Source organism: Gastrolobium bilobum, unplaced genomic scaffold (genome assembly GCF_033153095.1).
Source record: "Gastrolobium bilobum isolate Gb01-03AN ecotype WA unplaced genomic scaffold, APGP_CSIRO_Gbil_v1 utg3205, whole genome shotgun sequence".
NCBI classification, from domain to species: Eukaryota; Viridiplantae; Streptophyta; class Magnoliopsida; order Fabales; family Fabaceae; genus Gastrolobium; species Gastrolobium bilobum.
The window spans coordinates 43,783-64,682 of NW_026899186.1; the positions used below are offsets into that span (position 1 = coordinate 43,783).

General features: G+C 35.9%; 2 protein-coding genes and 1 non-coding gene across 3 annotated transcripts; 1 reads left to right on the forward strand and 2 right to left on the reverse strand.

Annotated features, from left to right (window-relative positions):
* The first annotated feature begins 1,122 nt into the window (after positions 1 to 1,122).
* LOC133288037 (3-hydroxy-3-methylglutaryl-coenzyme A reductase-like) lies at positions 1,123 to 4,329 on the forward strand. Its single transcript, XM_061485728.1, has 4 exons — positions 1,123 to 2,187; positions 2,311 to 2,492; positions 2,601 to 2,947; positions 3,766 to 4,329. The coding sequence occupies exons 1-4, from the start codon at positions 1,241 to 1,243 to the stop codon at positions 4,009 to 4,011; spliced, it is 1,722 nt and encodes a 573-aa protein (XP_061341712.1). The 5' UTR covers positions 1,123 to 1,240; the 3' UTR covers positions 4,012 to 4,329.
* An 8,337-nt stretch (positions 4,330 to 12,666) lies between these two features.
* On the reverse strand, positions 12,667 to 12,739 carry TRNAK-UUU (transfer RNA lysine (anticodon UUU)). The gene has a single exon. It is a non-coding gene; the product is annotated as a tRNA-Lys (tRNA).
* Positions 12,740 to 14,537: 1,798 nt separating this feature from the next.
* Positions 14,538 to 17,711, reverse strand: LOC133288065 (thioredoxin reductase NTRB-like). The gene is made up of 2 exons (XM_061485762.1): positions 16,626 to 17,711; positions 14,538 to 14,776 (listed from the first exon to the last, which is right to left on the reverse strand). Exons 1-2 carry the CDS (start codon positions 17,689 to 17,691, stop codon positions 14,706 to 14,708), a joined length of 1,137 nt encoding a protein of 378 aa, XP_061341746.1. The 5' UTR covers positions 17,692 to 17,711; the 3' UTR covers positions 14,538 to 14,705.
* Positions 17,712 to 20,900: the final 3,189 nt, after the last annotated feature.

Consider the following 20,900-nt stretch of genomic DNA (forward strand, 5'->3'; position numbering starts at 1 on the left):
TTAATCTTGGAGTTCAAGTTCGGGCTTTTAGTGAAGTAGCATTGAATTACATAATCATTCGTTGATTATCGTGATACTTGATTAATAATAGATGGTAGATCCCATGCTAGCTTGAGACAAGGGATGAGGTTTTTTTTCAGTTAATGATGACTTATGGGATACATGGTTTTAGATTTTGGACTCAAGTTTGTACCCAAAAGAGCAAGAGAGAGATTGTTAGGTTTATGCTCTTTTACTAAAGTCCAAATGAGCTAAGAGTATGAGAAGAGCCCAAGAAACCTAAACCCAATGAGCTTAGGGCCAGAGTTTCTTGGAACCTTTATAAATACTATCACTTAAGTCATCAGTCTCCTAGGTCAATGAATAGAAGATGTACGCTCAGATATGAAAAGGTGCTCACACACTTTCCCTTCCCCCTCGAGAGATAGCTTTGAAGGTTTACCATAGAGCAGAGAGATTTGTTCGAGCTAGAGAAATCTGTTCGTGTTATGATGCAGAAGAGAACAATATGTGAGTTCGTGTTGTGACGCAGAAAAAATCAATTCCTCAAGGGGAATCATACACAAGTGATTCTACGAAGATTTGCACATCAAGATATAAATGTGAAACAAGGATGATTCGATAAGCATACCAACATACTAGGCCTTAAATTGCTTCATCATAAATCCAATAGTTTCTACATGTTCAAGATATTGTTTTTTTTTTTTTTTGAAAATAATTATTGTTTTTCTTGCAACTCAGTATGGTTCAAGTTATTGTTCAAGATAAAGGCAAAGATGTTACTTGCAACTCATTATTTAGCCATATTTAAATGAAAAATAATAATAAATATATTATGACTTGGGTGAAGGGAAATTAATTCCCATTCACAGTTATGACGGTTGGTTGATTTAGCAAATGCTAATGGCATGGATAGGGAAAAAAATACAAAATAGAAAAGCGGTAAAACGGTAATAAAAAAAAAATTAAAAGAAAAAAGAAAAAAAGAGAGAGAGAAGGTAGACGGCACGCCTTACGCGTGTGCAATCCTGAACTCAATCTGAGGAGTCGCGCGCCAACCTCACTTTCTTTCTATAAAAAGCCTTCTAAACCTCCGCATGTCGTTTCAACCATACATCCATTCCTACCTCAAACTCTGTTCTCACTCACTAAACTAATTTCTCGTTTTATTAATTAATTCATTTCATTTCATTTTTTTTTTCCGGAATAGAGGATTTCAATTTTTTCTTTTCCCTGGAGAATGGACGTTCGCCGGCGAGCTGTGAATTCCGTCCGTTCACCCGCCGCCGGCGAAACTCTCAAAGCTAAGAACCAGAAACAGGATTCTTCACAGCCACAGGGATTGCTATATGTTACCAACGCTGTCTTCTTTACCCTCTTCTTCACCGTAGCGTATTTCCTCCTCCACCGATGGCGCGAGAAAATTCGCACCTCCACACCGCTTCATGTTGTTACTCTCTCCGAGATGGTCGCCATCGTTTCTCTCATCGCCTCCGTCGTCTACCTCATGGCCTTCTTCAGCATTGGCTTCATCCTTCACCCCTTCCTCGGTTCCCGCGCTTCCTCCGATGAAGACCTCGACGACGACGACGTCGTCATTGCCAAAGAAGACGCCCGCTCTCCCGGACCTTGCCCCGCCGCCGCGGCGCCGAAGCTGATTCCGTTGCCGAAAATCGCGGACGAGAAAGCCGTCCTTACTCTGTCGGAGGAGGACGAGGAGACTGTTAAGGCGGTGGTGTCGGGATCGATTCCGTCGTACTCGCTGGAATCGAGGCTCGGGGATTGCCGGAGAGCGGCGGCGATTCGGCGTGATGCGGTGGAGAGGATGACGAAGAAATCGTTGGAGGGTTTGCCGTTGGAAGGGTTTGATTATGAATCAATATTGGGGCAGTGCTGTGAGATGCCGATAGGGTTTGTTCAGATCCCGGTAGGGGTGGCTGGGCCCCTCCTACTCGACGGGAAGGAGTACACGGTGCCGATGGCCACCACGGAGGGTTGTCTGGTGGCTAGCACCAACAGAGGCTGCAAGGCCATTTCACTTTCCGGCGGAGCTTCCTCCGTTCTCCTCCGTGACGCCATGACCAGAGCCCCTGTTGTCAGGTTCAACTCTGCCAAAAGAGCTTCTCAGTTGAAGTTCTACTTAGAAGATCCTCTCAATTTTGATTCCCTCGCTGTCGCTTTCAATCAGTAATTCATTTTTCAACTTTTTCCTACTCTTTTTTTTTTTTTTTTTTTTTTAATTTATGATTCATGATAGCAGCGAATACTATGATTGTGATTGTGATTATTGATTTGTATTTGTATTTGTAGGTCAAGCAGATTTGCCAGGTTACAGAGTATTAAACCTGCTATAGCAGGCAAGAATTTGTACATTAGATTCAGTTGTTCTACTGGGGACGCCATGGGGATGAATATGGTATCCAAAGGCGTACAAAATGTACTTGCTTTCCTTCAGAACGATTTTTCTGACATGGATGTTATTGGGATATCTGGTAATTAAACAAATATGTCATTTTCTTTTACTGTTTCATAGTCATGGTCAAATTTGAATGTTGAAATTGCTATATATGATCATAACTTGTTTTTTTTTTTTGTGTCAGGAAATTTTTGTTCGGACAAGAAAGCAGCGGGTGTGAACTGGATTGAAGGGCGTGGGAAGTCTGTGGTGTGTGAGGCTGTAATTAAGGAAGATGTGGTGAAGAAAGTGTTGAAAACCAGCGTCGAGTCTTTGGTTGAGCTTAACATGCTCAAAAACCTTGCTGGCTCAGCCATGGCTGGTGCTCTTGGTGGCTTCAATGCCCATGCTAGTAATATTGTTTCTGCTATCTACTTAGCCACTGGTCAGGATCCTGCTCAGAATGTCGAGAGTTCTCACTGTATCACCATGATGGAAGCCGTCAACGATGGCAAGGACCTTCACATCTCTGTCACTATGCCTTCCGTTGAGGTACAATTACTTATTTTGTTATTAAATTGTTATTATCTTTTTAAGCTGAATATTATCTCCAATTTCCTGTAATATGTAAGCGGTAAATATTTTTTTAAAATAGTAGATGCGAGTTGTTGTAGCCTTGTAGGAGTACCCTTACATTCGAGTCCTTGTATATTCAGCTATATTATTGTTAAGGCACGGTCAACGAGAGTTGGTGTCATCAAAGTTAACCCGCGTCTCTGCAAGATTACCTAATATTCAGTGCCCTCGGTTGTTTACCTTAGCAGTTTTATTTTATCTCTGAAATGATCCTTTCCCCTTTAATTTTGTTTCAGTCGCATGCCTTTTTACTAGTAGCATATTGTACAAAACATGCTTATGTTGCAGACATTCCTTGGGAATGACCTCAACTGAATTCCTCAGTCCTCTGAGACAGGTCACGTGTATAGCCAGCGGTTAAAGTTTGCTCCAAGTATTATTGAACCGTCAGTCATTCATATTTATGTGTGAAATTATATAAAAAAAAATATTGAAACAAATACTTATAAAATTATTACCATTAATTCATTTTTATATAATTATAATTTCTTCACAAGATCATGTTTTATTTAACATGAGATTCATTTCCTATTCGAGCTTCTTCAACAAAATTAAGGGTTAATTTCAATGCTTTTAATATGTTAAATTTAATGAAAAGACACCTACTTGGGATTTAGGAGTGTCTTAAAAACAATTAATTATTTCAATCTCAAATGGGTGGTGGGTTTCCTTTTCAAATAAGGACAAGATAACTTTTGAGTGTTTGATGAAAAGTATTATGTTAAATGGTGCAGGTAGGTACAATTGGAGGGGGGACACAGCTCGCATCTCAATCAGCTTGTCTTAATTTACTAGGAGTGAAGGGTGCCAGCAAAGAGTGTCCAGGAGGAAATTCAAGGCAACTGGCAAGCATAGTAGGAGGTACAGTCCTAGCAGGGGAACTCTCACTCATGTCTGCAATTGCAGCTGGGCAGCTTGTTAATAGCCACATGAAATACAACAGATCTAGCAAGGATGTTAACAACAACATTGTCCAATAGAGCTGGCCCCACCACAACGCCACAACGTTGTACTAAACTTGTATCCTTAACTAAGAATAAAAGAAAAAATATCCACATGTATAATTTAGTTTCAAAAGGATATTTAATTGAGGATGGTGGGGCGTGGGGGAGTTAGTCTGCAATTAGACTTCATTATTATCTGGTCCATGTAAGGGGATTTGTCTCTTCCTAAGTTGTACAGAAGCGTTGAATAAGACTTAGTTTTATTCCTTTTTATTTTTTAATCTTTAATCACTTGTGTTATGTATCAGTCTTTCACGCTCTCATCTAAAGTTCATATCTTCAGGTGTGTATTTTGGTCCGTATTTTTTATTTATTTTCGTATTTAGTTGTGTTGTAATCTCCTTTATTTTGTTGTATACTTCCATGATTTTTCGGGTTGCATGTGTAAAAAGGAAATGGAACAAAATAATAATAATAAAAAACAAAAGTCAGGGTGGAAGTAAGGGAATAGTACATTCTTATATAAATAAAGAAAAAAATTTAAAAGTATGATGTTAATGATGAGTGATATTTTATTTAGTGACTAATGATTAATTTCAAAAATCATTATTATTGTTGTAATTTTTATAACATTTAATCTTAACGTTAAAATTTAGGCATATAAATAAAGAAAAAATATGTGTCATTTTAAAGTATGTAAAATTATGTCATTTTAAGCGAGAAAAAGAAATAGATAATGAGAGAAAGAAAATGGACAAAAAAATAAAGATGTAAGTCTCACCTCTTTGTGAGAGTAAAATGATTCAAGTTTGTGTCATTTAAAAGGACAAATAATTTTTTCATAAATAAAATATTAATAATAGTAATTTTAGTGAACGAAGAAGTTTTGGTTATAAGCTCTATAACTTTCAAAAAAAAGTTAAAATATTAAATAATGTATTATATTTGTTAAATATGCTACCTTAATCTTTTAAGTATATTATTCATATTAAATATTTTAATTGAAAACGTCGAGATACTTGCTGTAGACTGTAAATAATCAAAATCATATTATTAAAATTTTAAAGTAGAAAGTAGAACATTATTTTGATTTATGTGAACATCATAAATAATATATTTTTATAATATTCAAATAAGATTTCAAATTTTTTTGTTTTTTGAGAATTTAATATTTATTGAATATTAAAATTACAACTTTAAAATTAATTATTAATTATGTGTGTATCAATTGATATTACGATTGACGAAGAAACATTCGCATGCATCATCATAAACCATAAACCTTAAACTAAAAGTAACATACTGTGTATTATTTTACAATAATTTTTAAAGAATTTCTTTTATAAGATAAATCTACGAAAACTTTGAAGAAATGTACTAAGATTATATAGGTGAAAAAGTTAAAAATATTTTTTTTGGATACAAGTGGAAATTGAATACAAACCTAATACAACCTATCCAAACCCTCTCACCATTAGATAATAATAGTGACTTAGTTAAAAATATTTTGAAGTTGCAATAATTTTGACTTCGAATTGTACGTAATTTTTGTTCAAAATTATTATAAAACAGTACTCAGTATGCAATCATCCAAAAGTGCTCCAAAAATATATTCATATTTTTCATTTTTTATGAAATAATTTGGTCTCATATAATACATAAAAAAAAAAGTGGAATCTACTAAAAAATATGGATTTCACCAACTTATTATATGTTGCACGAAACAGATAATGTAAGAAACATATTTCCCAACTTTAAATGCATAGTAATCAGATTTGTTGCTTCTGTGGGTAAGTGTGAGACAGCATCTTGCATATGTGTCTCGAGGACCAAATTGGAACATGGATCGCCATCCCATCACGTGAATTCTCTCTGCCAGTTGCGTTCTTACATTTAAAAATGTTTTAGAAAAGGTGCTTAAAAGTAAAAAACATGCAATCATTGTCCAGTAATTTTTTTAATACAATTATGATCGTGAGATTTGAATCTATAATTATATATAAGTTAATGGATTATTGTATAATGTTGTTGGATTCATTATATGAACTGGGTCTCTTTAGAACTGCACACTAGTCTCATATTTTGTTGGGTATGCTTCGTCCTTTGCAGTAAGATGCCAATCCTTCTTGTTGACGGAATTAGCAGAAAGTCAACTAGTTTTTTAATTTTACTTTTATTAGTAATTTGGGCTTAGACCCATGAATAGCCGTTGTTAGGATTTTTTTAATCCTATTTATATTTTTCTTGTAAACTGAGTGATTCGTAACGATTGACGGTGAGATAAATATAGTACAAACAAGTTGGATGTAGCCTATATTGGGTGAATCAAGGTAAATCACCGTCTCAATCTCTCTTCTCTCTTCTGTTTTATTGACTTGTGTGATTGTTGATTTTCAACATTTGGTATAAAGAGTTTTGGTTTTGCGACTAGGGTTCCTGTGGCAGATTGGGGTTTCGTGATTTGGGGCTTTTTTCTTAGTGAAGAGAAAACTGCGAAATTGATCTGAAAAGGATGTCGACTGACTAATCATGAATCGAGGTTGAAAAGTTCGAAGGAAAGGGGTTCGAGTTACGAAAATTGAAGGTGGAGGGTTTGCTCGTTGATAGGGACATGTGGTATGTGATTGAAGATGAGAAGCCATTGATACCAACAAAAATTATCGGTGACGAAACGTCGGAGGAAGGCGAGTCGAAGGAGTTGAAGGCGTGGACTAGAAACGATCTAAAGGCGCGAAGCCTGATCTAATTATGCTTGGCAGGTAATGTTCTCGTGAACGTAACTTCTGAGAAGACCGCGAAGGATCTCCGAACAAGGCTGGGAAGCCTTTATCAAAGCAAGTCACTCGTGAACAAGTTATTCCTACGAAGGAAGCTGTATAATTTGCGTATAAGCGGAGGTGGTTATTTCTCTGCTCATTTAAATAAATTTAACACTGTTTGTCTGCAACTTTCATCTATAGATATAAACTTGGACGAGGAAGATAAAGCTTGTACCTTGCTATATTCACACCCAAATTCTTAGGAGCATATCATTATTTCAATTAGTACTGGCGTTAATAAATTATTGTGTGAGACAGTTGTTGTTGCCCTATTGTCTGAGGAGATGAGAATGGTAGGTTCTGAAGGTACCAGTAATAAGGCTCTAGTCGTTAGAGGGAGGAGTGGTGATAGATCGAAGTCTGGACAGAGAGGAAGCTCGAGGCGACGGTCAAAGTCCCCTAATAAATCTGAAGTAAGGTGCTGGAGGTGCAAACATGTTGGACACTTGAGGAGGAATTGCAGAAATAAAAGTGTAGGTCCTCTTGAGAAGCGAGATGATCCACCACGTGTTGGTTCTGGTACAAAGAAAGATGATGGAGATAATGTAGAGGACTTGTACTTGGCGTTTAACAGTTATATCGACTGTAAAGACTGGATCATTGACATTGGAGCATTGTTCCAACACATTATAAGGAGTGGTTCTGCACCTATGAACCAAATTTTGGCGGTACAATCAGAATGAGAGATGACACAACTCATACAATCATAGGGCGTGGGACGGTAAAGCTGAAGATGAATGACAGAACAACTAAGAATCTGCTGGACGTGATGCATATTCTAGGGCTTACCCGAAATCTAATCTCAGTTGGAAGTATTGCAGATTTAGGTATTAATTTCAGTAGTGATAAGTATTCTTCCAAGCTAACTCGGGGAGCTTTGGTGATTGCAAGAGGAGAGCACAATGGTAAACTATGGAAACTGCTGGACAACACAGTGTTCAGTGGTGAAAGCTAAATAACTGAACAGGCGGAGGAGGACCCTGCTATATTATGGCATAAAAGGCTGGGGCATATTGGAGGAAAAGGTCTGGAGAGCCTGGCATCAAAGAAGCTGGTGGATAAAATTTTGAGATGCTCTATAGTGTTTGGATTCTACGAGCATTTCCTGCAGGAGAAGCAAAATTGGGTATCTTTTGATTCCATAGGAGGAAGAGTTAAGGGAACTCTAAACCTGATACACAGCGATGTGTTTGGCCCCACACTTGTTGCTTCACGTGGAAAGTCAAGATATTATGTTTATTTTACTGATGATTTTTTTAGATATGTGTGATATTTCTTGCGCAGCAAGGATGAAGTGTTCGATAAATTCTGCGAGTTCAAGGCTTTGGTGAAAAATTAGTTTGTCCGGAAAATCAAGGTGTTGAGAACTGATAATGGTAGAGATTTTTGTTAAACAAAGTTCGATCAGTTCTTTGCAAGCAATTTGATTGCAAGGCAGAAGACTACGCCCTACTCACCTCAATAGAATGGGGTGGCGGAGAGATTGAATCGGTCTCTTATAGAGAAAGCACGAGCTATACTGAGCGTGTAGGCTTGACAGCTGAGTTTTAGGCTGAGGCAGTGGCTACTGCTTGTTATTTGAAGAACATATCTCCTACATCGGCCTTGAAGGAGAAGACTCTGTATGAAGAATTGTTTGGAAAAAGGTTAAACGTATCTCATGTTAGAGTGTTTGGCTGTGAGGCATATATGCACATGCCCAACGAGAAAAGAAACAAGCTTGACAGTAAATCTGAGAAGTGTATCTTTATTGGGTACAAGGATGGCGTCAAAGGTTATAAGGTGTGGAATCCAGATATTAGAAGTGTAACTTACAGCAGAGACGTTGTATTTAGGGAATCTAAACTGAATCAAATTTTTCCTTAGGCTCTTGAAAAGTCACAGACAATGGAGTTGGATGTGGGTTTGAAAGAGGATACATTAAATTCACATGTTGGATTGGAAATTTTGAATTATGAAGCTGCTGAATATAATGGGGTAGAGGATGAAGTTTCTGAAATCGAGGCTGAGATTGAAGCACCAGTGCTGAGGAGATCAATGAGGGAAAGAAGACCATCTGAGAGGTATACAACTGAAAATTATATCATGTGTGCTAGTGATGATGTTTGTGCATATATATAGGTGATGATCCGAGCACTGTAAAACAAGCCAGTAGCACGGAGGCTGCCAAACAGTGGGAAGAAGCTATGAAAGAAGATATAAAGTCTCTAATGGAAAATTAAACTTGGAGTTTGATGAATCTACCTGCAGATTGAAAAGCAATTGATTGCAAGTGAGTATTTAAGAAGAAGGTTGGTGCTAATGGGGAGATTGAGCGTTACTTACAAGGCTTAGTTGGTTGCAAAGGGATATTCATAAACATAAGAGGTCGATTATGGTGAGGTGTTCTCACTTGTTGCAAAGTTCAATTCCAAAAGACTTGTTTTGTCTGTTGGAGCTGCATATGACTTAGAGGTGGAGTAGCTAGACGTGAAGACTACGTTCCTACATTGTGATTTAGAGGAAGTTATTTACATAAAGCAACCAGAAGGGTTTGTTGCAAGAGGCAAATATGAGCTAATCTGCAAGCTGAATAAATCTCTGCATGGCCTGAAGAAGTCCCCCAGGATGTGGTACCTAAGTTTGATACTTATGTGATGAAGCTTGGCTTTGACCACTTTGTACTGATCATTGTGTCTATGTGCAAAGTTTGAAGATGATCGTACTGTGAAAGGACTCTTGGTGAAGCAGGTTGAAATGAAAGATTTAGGCGCTGCAAATGTGATATTGGGTATGCAGATTAAGAGGGAGCGTGGCAAAGGAAGATTATGGTTGAGTCAGCAGAAGTATATAGAGGATGTTCTGAATAAATTGAAGATGACTGACTACAAAACTTGTGTTGACTCCCATGTCTACTAGTTCTAAGTTATCGGCTGAATAGTGTCTCAAGACTGAAGAAAAAGAAGAGATGCCATCAGTTCTTTATGTTAGTGCATTTGGGAGTTTGATGTATGCAATGATTTGTACTTGGGTTATGCTGTGAAGGCGTGAAGGGCTCAAGAGGACAGACATTATTAGAACTGAGATGCTTTGTGGATGCTAATTGAGGAAGTGACATTGATTGTAGAAGGTCTACAAGTGGATATGTTATTTTCTCATTTGGTGGAGTTATCAGTTGGATGAGTAAGAGGCAAAACATAGTTGCTTTATCCATTATAGAGGCTGAGTACATGGTCTTGACACATGTTGTCAAGGAGGCTATTTGGTTGCGAAGATTGTGCAAAGAGCTTGGCTTTGCACAAGGAGAGGTGACCGTTGGGTGTGATAGTTAGAGCACCATTTTCTTGGCTAAGAACACAGGATTCTATGCAAGGACCAAGCACATCGGCATACAGAACCATTTCATCAGAGAGAAGGTTGAAGACAAGATTGTACTATTGGAGAAGGTTGACACAAAGGTCAACAGTGTTGATTTTCTGACCAAGGCAATTAATTCAAAGAAGTTAGAATGGTGTACAGTTGCATTGGAACTAAAGGAATATGCGAAGCATTCAACGAGTGGGAGAATGTTAAGTATGGCTCATCCTTTGCAGTCAGATGACAACCCTTGTTGTTGGCAGGGTCAGCAGAAATCCAACTGATTTTTTAATTTTACTTTTATTAGTAGATTGTGCTTGGGCCACAAATAGTTGCTGTTAGGATTTTTTTTAATCTTATTTATATTTTCTTTGTAAATCGAATGACTTGTAACGAGTGGCGGTGAGATAAATATAGTACAAACAAACTAAACGTAGCTTACATTGAGTGAACCATGATAAATCATCAGGTCAATCTCTTTTCTCTTTTCTGTTTTATCGATTTGTGTGATTGTTAATTTCCAACAAATTTAAAGGTAAAAAATTGTTCAAACTAATTAGATAAATTTGTTAAAAAATTTAATTAACCCAAATTAAACAAAACCAAATATAAAAAAGTTACTTAAAGCCGCACACAAGTTGCATCAAATTCCAAGTAACAACACTATTCAAATTTTTTTTTTTGGTGAACAACATTATTCAAATTAATTAATTAAATTCGGATAGGGATAGATTATATATTTATATTTGTGAAAAAAAGTTATTTAATCCAAACTGAATATATCCAATTTCAGGTTGAGCCATTGATTTTTTTAAAATCAAAATAAAATGGGATTGCACATAAATTAAATTTTTTTAAAGAAATACTCATAAAAATAAGATTAAATTTTTTTAAAGAAATACTCATAAAAATAAGAAATTTTTAATATGGGATCTAGTTAAATATTTGTCTGCATGACTAGACATATTAAAGAGGCAATAGTTTTAAACGATAGGAATGCTGATCAAAATGTCACTGTTTATTAAGTTTTTTTTACCTAAATGTCACACGAACAATGTTATTTCTCAATATGTCACGTGAGCAAGTTTGTTGGGTACTATAGCGAACTCGATTTGCTGACATGTCACGTTTCTAGTGGACACCAAATTCTCTACTTGAGGTAGCTACTTTGCTGTCACGTTTTTATGTATTGCAACCAATAGCGGACCTAGAAATTTTTTTAATGTCTGCACACTTATAATAAAAGAATAAAGAAAAAAAAATTTAAAGAAAATTTTAAATATATTCAAATACAAAAGAATACATTATAAAAAAAAACTTTAACTTAATATAAAAAAGTAATCAAGAGTCAACTAAATTGTTACGGTAGAACATTTTGGGTCCTCAACAAAAATTACGGGCCTCAATTTAATCTCTTAGGAAAAAAAAAGTCTACTCGTGATACCTCAGAATTCAAAAATAGATTCAGATAATCAAAATCATGGTGCTCTAAAATTTAAAAAGACCCACATTAATCCCTCAAAAAGACTAACATGGGTCTATTTTAAAATTTAAAGGGGTCACGAGTCGATTTTTTTTTAAGAGATTAAATTAGATCCTTTAATTTTTGTTGATGATCCAAAATATATTTTATTCTTTATTTTCTCCAAAAAATTTGTGTGTACACTTGCACACACTAAAACATATACAGGTCCGCCACTGATTGCAATCAAGTTTGCTATCCTGGGTAGCAGACTTGATGTCCACTAAAAACGTGACACGTCTGCAAATGGAGTTTGCTACAGTGCCTAGCGAACTTGCTCACATGACATATTGAGAAATAACATTGTTCGTATGTCATTTGAATAAAAAATTTGATGAACAGTGACATTGTGATCATTTTTCCATTACACGCCGGCTAGTAAAAACTATATTTCCGTAAAAAAAATAAAATATTGATAGTCTGACAATGTTGGGACATATCTTCCACTCATGCGTAGGATGACGTTCTCTGGCTCGCTATATTGAAATCACTTCCCTTCATCTACTTAAACAAAAAAATAATAAATAAATGAACTCGCTTCCCTTCGTGAATATTATTATCTACAAATTTGAACTTTTCATATTTTTTCTCTGAGATAAACTCGTCATATTTATAATCACATCAATTTTCGAATTGAGGTTTAATTAATGTTAAAATTTTACATGATCTGATTATATAAAAATTTTATATAATCAAATCATATAAAAATTTTATATGAGAGAATTTATTCTCAATTTATCAAATTACAGGCAGTTGTAAAATGTTTTAATAATGGATGTATTAGAAAAAAATGTTTTAATAATGCATCTAGGGAAACGGTCGCGTGATCAAATTTTTGTAAGCTATTGACTTTGCTACTACTAAGATCCAAAGAAGACCGCGAGTCATCACGTGAACGGATACCCACATTGGAAAAACTAATCAATTGACATAATTGTCATACCAATGATAATTGATAAACACGAACGAAACGTGAGCTCTTGCATAAAAAAAGAACTTAAAAAATTTCAACTTCGCCGTCTGTGGGAATCGAACCCACGACCACGTGGTTAAAAGCCACGCGCTCTACCAGCTGAGCTAAGACGGCTTGATGCTTTTTACCCAATTTATTATACTTCCTTTTGTATAACATTTTAGAACTGCTCTTCAAAGGTGAAAGTTTGACTTTTCGCGTGGAAACAACTTATATCTTTATTTACTTATGCCGTGGTATGTTCTGGATGATTAATCTCTATACTCAGTTGGATAATATGCATGGCAGTATGCGAATCACTTTTCTTTTCCACATCTATTTTAACCGATGGGTAGGAATATCTATGGATCGAATCGAACCGAATCGAATTTTTTAAAAAATTGAATCAAATTGGTTTAAATAGTTCGGTTCGGTTCAAAACTGATTCGGTTCGAAAGTGGTTCGGAACCGGTTTGGGTCGACTCTATTTTGAAATGAAAAAAAAAATTAAAAAAAAAAGTTATAAAAATCAATTTGGTTTGATTTGAAAACGGTTCGTTTCAAAATGATTTGGTTCAATTTTTTTGTTATTTTACACACCCCTACCGATGGATTGTATAAGAAGATAATGATAGTTGACACTGTACACAATATGAATCATTCAAGAAAACAATGGCACTAGAATTTAATATAGTTTTTTTATTTGTGTTGCAAGCGTTATAACTCACAGGGGAAGGGAGCTTTCAGCTTCTCTACTAAAACTGTTCCCGTCTTTAATTCAATAGCTAGGGCGCTTAGCTGCATATATACATGGGACCTAACCATACACTTGCCATGATCACAATTGCTAATGAATTCGGTTTTGGCTTGGGCAATCTCTGTTTCTCTCTTTATTTGGTGCGGAGAAACAGATGATTCTCAATGGGTCACAACCATTTTGGTCACAATGAATATTCAATTTTTAATGGTTTATACATGTAATACTAATTCACTCTGACCTCAAGGTAAAATCATTTTTCTGCAATGTTTTAAAGCCACGAGTGATTACAGGGAAATTGCCAATGAAATTCCGATTCAGGACAAGGTGTTAGATAGATTTCCACCAATTTCTTTCCACCAGCACTTCTAGGAATTGGTAGTTTAACAAGAAAGCGGTTCAAAATCCATCTTCCATAGTTTTCTAGCCATATATATCAAGATACTACGACATCTCATACCTCGTATTCTAATACATCTAAATTCCAAATTCCAAGAGGGTGAGGAAATAAAACAACTCTCTACTGAGTCAAAACAAAGCCAACAACGACCTAAATTTCAGGTTTATTACAATAAGATATCCAGCTTGTAAAAGTAAGTGGTTTCGAAAATTCTACCCGTAACAAATTGTATTTCCATGCGAATTTAGAAACCGATTATTTGTGTTTTTTTTTTTTTTTAAAAAGGGTACCTTTTAATGAAAAAATGTTTTAAAAATTTATGACAATTAAATTAAAAAAGAAAAATCACAAACATGAATACTTTTCTCAAAACTTACATCAAACAGCTTTAAAAAATCATAAAAACATTTTTTTTAAGCTTATTTAAATACATCTTTACTCCCTAAAAGGTGACTTTGACATGGTCTATAGAAGGCCAGAACATGTCTATTCAATGGACTGAACCGTCAAGTCCCTTGAAAATCGCCCAGCTACAGCTTATGAATACATCAATTTAACTACACGCAAGCAAATATCTATGGACTATCACAATGACTGACACATTCTCTATAGGTGTCTGTTCCATTCACTGAACAAGTCCCTTGAAAATAGCCAGTAGCTGGTATCTATGAATGCATCAATTTAACTACACGCAAGCAAATATCTTTGCATCATCAAAGTAACTGACACATTCCATAGGCCCAATATATCATACTACAAATACGTGTGTATATGAGCTTCGTTGCTTCTAAAATAATGCAAGTCTATCTCAGCAATCAAATTATGACCACAACGCACAAATAAAGATTATAGCAGGTACAGAAAAAGCTTTTTCCATTCTTATATGAAAATTAAACGTTGCTTCTAATTAAGCATCTTCTGAACACCGGATACCCCCTGGCTAGTCAATCAGTCTTATCCTGTTGCAAACCAATCCCTTGCAGGTAATGTTCTGCATCCAAAGCTGCCATGCACCCTGCACCGATGACATGAATTTCATTATCCTTTGAGGAGGAGAAAAAAAAACATTTGTGAAACATGGACCTAACTCTGATTATTGTGGAAATTTTTAAGGGCAATGGCCAATAATAACTATCAAAACCAAAGATAGGCAGCGCAAACATTTTTTACAATATGGTCTTAAATTACTTTCAGTTCAAATATAACTAAAACACATGATAAAACAATTTGGAAATCCCCATTCCTACAATTTGACCTCTTTAATTGATCGAATATATATTCTCATTAATTTCATTCCAATAACAGAACAAATCAGGTTTAAATTTCCACATACACAGTTAGACAAGTATAGAGTGCTTTGAACATTAATTATCATATTGACCATTATTTCCGCTCGGAGGTTCATGCATGTAAACCTCCACAAGATAGCCATTGAAAAAGGCACGTCAAACTGTTGAATAGACCAACGATTAGTGAGTGCCAAGTTGAAGGCAAATTCACGAATGTCCATGTGTTAATAGCCAAAAAGGATCACACCCAACCTGCATGGCTGCCTGCCATTGGGGATTGGGAAAAATCCTTCTTAACTGTGATAGGTTCCAAGTGAGCAAGTAGCAGAGTAGGACACAGCCGAGGTTTATAGATAACCGGACTTGGACCTAGTTTGCATAGACTAAATGGGACCTAGAGACAGATGGAAGAGAAGAAAAAGCCGTGGTAGATTGAGAGGATACAGTAGAAGGGTAGAATTATCAGGATCAAAAGATGATGATAGAGCGACTGAAAGTGGAACGGAAGCAGGAGATGAGACAGAGGAAGCATATGGAACTGAAGGAGAGGAGGCTGGATTTCTGAATTGTTCACTTGGAGACAAGTGTTAACCCAGAGCTCATCAATTGAAGAAAACTGGGGAGTGGCTGGAACAGACAAAGAGCTTAAGGAAATGAGAAGAAGACATGAACTTAAACAACTCACTAGGGAAACCTGAATTCATTAAAAAGAATATCCTTAGACACATAAATCCTATCTTTGCAAGCTAAACACATATACCCTCTGTGATTTGAATAGCAACCAATAAAAGTACAGTAAGTAGACCAAAATTCCAGCCTGTGATGATTATATGGACTAAGGAAGAAATAACAAGCACAACCAAAGACCTTGTGAAAACTATACTCAGGATATTTGTGATACAACCTAGTAAACGGGACCTCATGCTGTAAGGAGGAAGTAGGTAATGTGTTGATAAGGTAGACTATAGAGAGAAAAGCGTGATTCCAATAAGAAAAGGGTAAGGAAGCTTGAGCAAGAAGAGTGAGACCCATTTCAACAATGTGCATACGCTTATCTTCAATAGTATCGTTTTGATGATGATTATGACGATGAATGACTCTATTAAGGATGCATATATCAGCTAGAACTTCAGAGAATCACCACCCAAAAATCTGTTTAGACAGGATTAATTTTCTTTCCAAATTGCAACACAACCATTGCCTTAAATTGGTGAAAAATAGTCTCATATTCAAGTTTGAGAAGATATATCATGTATGGTGAGTAAAGGCAACAACAAAGGTAATATAATAGGAATAGCCACTCGAACAGTCTGCAAGCTTGGTTTACCAGTCAGTCGAATAATGGGCAGTCAGCAATTATGTTAAGCGATAATCAACTATAGGAACTGTACCAACTAAAAGTGAAATACACTGAGAAAATGGAGAAAACATGGCTATGTTTCAAAACTGGGATCATAAGCACACAGACACACACACACACACACACACACAAAACACACACACCTCAATAAACACTCATCTCCACCTTAGATGAATCTATAATGTAATAGTGGTGCGAAAAGACAGTTGAATTACCAGTGCCAGCAGCGGTAATAGCTTGCCTATACTTCTTGTCCTGAACATCCCCAGCAGCAAACACTCCCTCAATACTGGTCTTTGTGGTCCCTGGCTTTGTCACAACGTACCCATCAGAATCCAGTTCAAGCTGACCCTCCAAGAACTTCGTGGCAGGCTCGTGCCCAATTGCAAAGAACAACCCAGACACCTTCAAATCAGACACCTCTTCCGTCACCAAATTCTTCACTTTCAGCCCCCCTAGAACTCTCTTTTTATCTCCGTCCCCATAAGCCTCAACCACCGCCGAATTCCATATAACTTTGATCTTCGGATTGCTCAACGCCTTGTTCTGCATAATCTTCGAAGCCCTAAACTTGTCCCTCCGGTGAATAATGTACACTTCGGAACCGTACTTGGTGAGGAACGTGGCTTCCTCCATGGCCGAATCCCCACCGCCGATCACCGCCAGCGGCTTGTTCCTGAAAATAGGAGCCGCACCGTCGCACACCGCGCAAGCCGAGATCCCCCTGTTCCAATACCCGTCGGGACCGTCGCCGGAGCCGGTGAACGGCAACCGCTTGGCGACGGCTCCGGTGGCAACGATGACGGACTCGGCCTCGACGGTTCTGGAATCGGTGAAAACCCTAAAAGGTCGTTTGGAGAAATCGACCTTGGACACTGTCTCGGTGAAGATCTCGGTGCCGAAGCGCTGCGACTGCTTGCGGCAACGTTCCATGAGCTCGCCGCCCATGATCCCGTCAGGGAATCCGGGGAAGTTCTCGACGTCGGTGGTTGTGGTGAGTTGGCCGCCGGGAGCAATGTCATTGGCCATCCAACCCTCGAAGAGAATGGGTTTCAGCTCGGCGCGAGCGGCGTAGGTGGCGGCGGTATGAGCTGCGGGACCACTACCGATGATGCAGAGTTTCGTTTTTTGGATCTGAATGTCACTCATGGTGGTGAAAGGGGCGGTGGAGGTGGCGAAAGTGGCGGTGGAAGTGGCGGAAGCGAGTCCAACACAGACCAAGTCGCGCGCTTTGTTTAAGAGATTGTTCCAATTCAGATTAGGGCAAAATCTAAATCTCATTTCCCTCCTTCTCTTCTCTTCCTCCTTTTAATTTTAGGTTATTTATTTGTTTTTAACCCATTCTATTTAATTATTTATATTTTATATTCTTTTTAATTATAATCCTAATTATTCTTTGCTTTTTTTTCTTTTTGAATATATTATTCTTTGCTTTGGTTCTCTTGTCTTTCTACCTAGGGTGTTCCTTAATGTCCTTGTACGCATAGTTAAGGATAACATAACACACAAGTTCTTTCTTGATGCTGATACAGGTAAATTTCATGGGAAATGTTTTTCTACGAAATTTTTTATCTCATGTTATATATACATCAAAATTTAAGGCAAAATTTTTATTTTTAATTGTGAGACCCACCTAATTATGTCTCTACATAAGACAATGTGTCTCATATAACATGAGAAAAACATTGCCCAAACTTTATTAGGGTGCATCTCGACTTGGGCCAACCATTTTTCATATTTGGGTTAGCTGCATGTTACACCTTTTAAATTTTGTTTATGTGTATTGACCAGTGTTTTAAAACTCGGACCGGTCATTAAACCGATCGAGGTACTGAGTCACTGGTTCAATCGGGTTGAACCGGATTTACTGTTCACATATTAAAATATAAAAATATTACTTATATTAATAAAAATTCATATAAGAAAACTATCAATGAGCTTCAAAAAATAAATTGATTTTCAATGATAGCAAATATTATATACTTTTAAACTTCTAGCTCTAGACCATATCCTAATATTGGATTAAAATTGCAATATAAGTTAAATGCACCTTTTGTGCTTTGACATGATACGGATAAATTAAATCATGATAACAAATAGTATGCATGAAATATACACTAAGAAAAAAGTGTCACCGTTATCATGATAATAAATAGTATGCATGAAATATACACTAAAAAAAAGTGTCCACCGTTGAGATGAGATCATGAGACCATCAATGTTTATTACCACTTAACTTCGTGAGATCATTATAAGATACAACTAAATTACATAAACGAACATAAAAGAACTGCACTAATCTAAAATACCTTATTATTTTCACCTTACTTTTAATCATATTCATCATAAAATATGAATATGATTTAATTCAAGAGTTCTTATCAACAACAACAAAATTACCAAAAAAGAAGAAGAAGGAATAACCGGTCTAACCCGGGTAAACCGGGTCGCCGAGTTTTGGCCGGTCCAATCCGAGTTGACTGCAGAAGCGGTCCAACTACCCGCTCGGACCGGGGAACCCACCGGGTCGACTCGGCTGGTCCGAACCAGATTTTAAAACTCTGGTATTAACTTTGTGATTGGTATTCTTCATGACGTAGGAGATAATTTTATCTTTTACACACATGTAAAGGCATACGAGGCCAATTTTTTTTCTCTTTTCTCTTCGCATAATCCCATATAGGCCTTATATACTTTTATAAGAGATAAAATTATCTTATATAACACAAGAAACATTAAATTCATTAACATTAGGGTTTGCAAACGTGGAGATAACTCTCTAGACTTCATCATTTGAACACCAAAATAAAAAAAAATCATTAATAAAATTGCTAGTTATTTACGTGACTTGCATGTGAAACTAAACAAATAGTTAAACTTAAAGGATTTAGTGTGTGTCATTAGAAGGACACAAGTTGTTTTTTTTAGTGACTATGACTTACACAAAGTATAACTGGTCATACTTTGTGTAAATCTGAAAAGTTTTTTTTTTTTTTCACTTTACACGTCAGCGATGTGAATTGGAAGAGAAAAAAAAATAACTTTTCAGATTTACACAAAATATGACCGGTCATACTTTGTGTAAATCACCTAAAGGATATTGTGACATTTTAAATAATACTTCTTTTTCACGTAGTTAAAAAATGAAAAGTTAATGATGAATCTCACGAAAAAAAATTCGTGAATTAGTTACGAACGCTTGGATGCATTTTCTTTTCTTTTTCTTCAATTTTTTTGGTTAGCTGAAATAAAATAAAAAAATGGAGTGGGTACAGTACAATTGTTTGCCTTGCCCTTATATAGGAACTTTTTTTTATACTCTTGCAAACCTTTTGGGTTTATTGTGTTTTGTGTACACAAGCTAAAATTAGAGAGTGAGTGATATATATAGCTCAAGTTACCAATTAAGTCGCAAAAATAAAATTGCAAATATCGTTATAATAAAAAATAATAATACTCTTATAAATAAAGTTTATACTGACACTGTAGGTAAAAGTTTAAAGAAAATAAACAACTATAATTAGGTAATCAAATGAACAGTTTCCTCTTTAAAAAAAATAATTTTATATACTGACAGGCGAAAAATATATAATTAACGTGAAACTTTATAAAGATATTAAATATTCTATAAACTTTTAATTCAATCATTATTAAAAGAATTTGATTACTATAATAATTATTTAAAGTTACACTCTTAATATTATAAGAACACATTACATATTAATGTTACACTAACAATAAATCGAGAACTGTTGGTATTAGGATTTCAAAACCTAGATTATTATGGACAGGGTTGGTAAGTAGAGCTAACCTGTAAGCCAATTTAGGTACAACCTGGCCTTGTAATAGCAGCCTCAGTATGGCCCACCAACAAATCCCTAGATTATTAGCTGAAAAGCTAAGCATTAGTGGATGCCTAATCATCATCAACAGTACTAATATGGGAATAAAGTTTTATTATTTCAATATGGTTAAGAATGGAACTCATGTGAACTAAATTATAACAAAGAAACAATTTACAAATTCCGGGATATGAGTGCCATTCTCTTTCTAATGTCATCAATAATCTTCCCTTTAGACTTAACTTTATGTTTAGATTAGTCAAAAAAACGATTGTTGTGTTAGGTGGTAATACTTATACCACCTTTAGAATCTTCATATGTACCGACTAAGAAGTATAAACCATTCAACCATTGCCACTTGCCATTAAAAAGAAAAAAATCTACATTCTCTGTAATGTTTAATAAGATTTCTAAATTGAAGGAACAATATCTTACTAGTTATGACATTTTTCAAACTTGTTTACAGAGAATAACTCACTGCCAATGCAAAACTTTAGATGAAATATATATATATATATATATATATACAGAAAGAGGAAGAACTATATATTCTCAATCATTCCTAAAAAATAAAAGAAGACAAAAACACAGAAATTCATGATAGTTTTAAGAGGACACCAAAAAAAACCAAGATAAGCTAATCTTGGC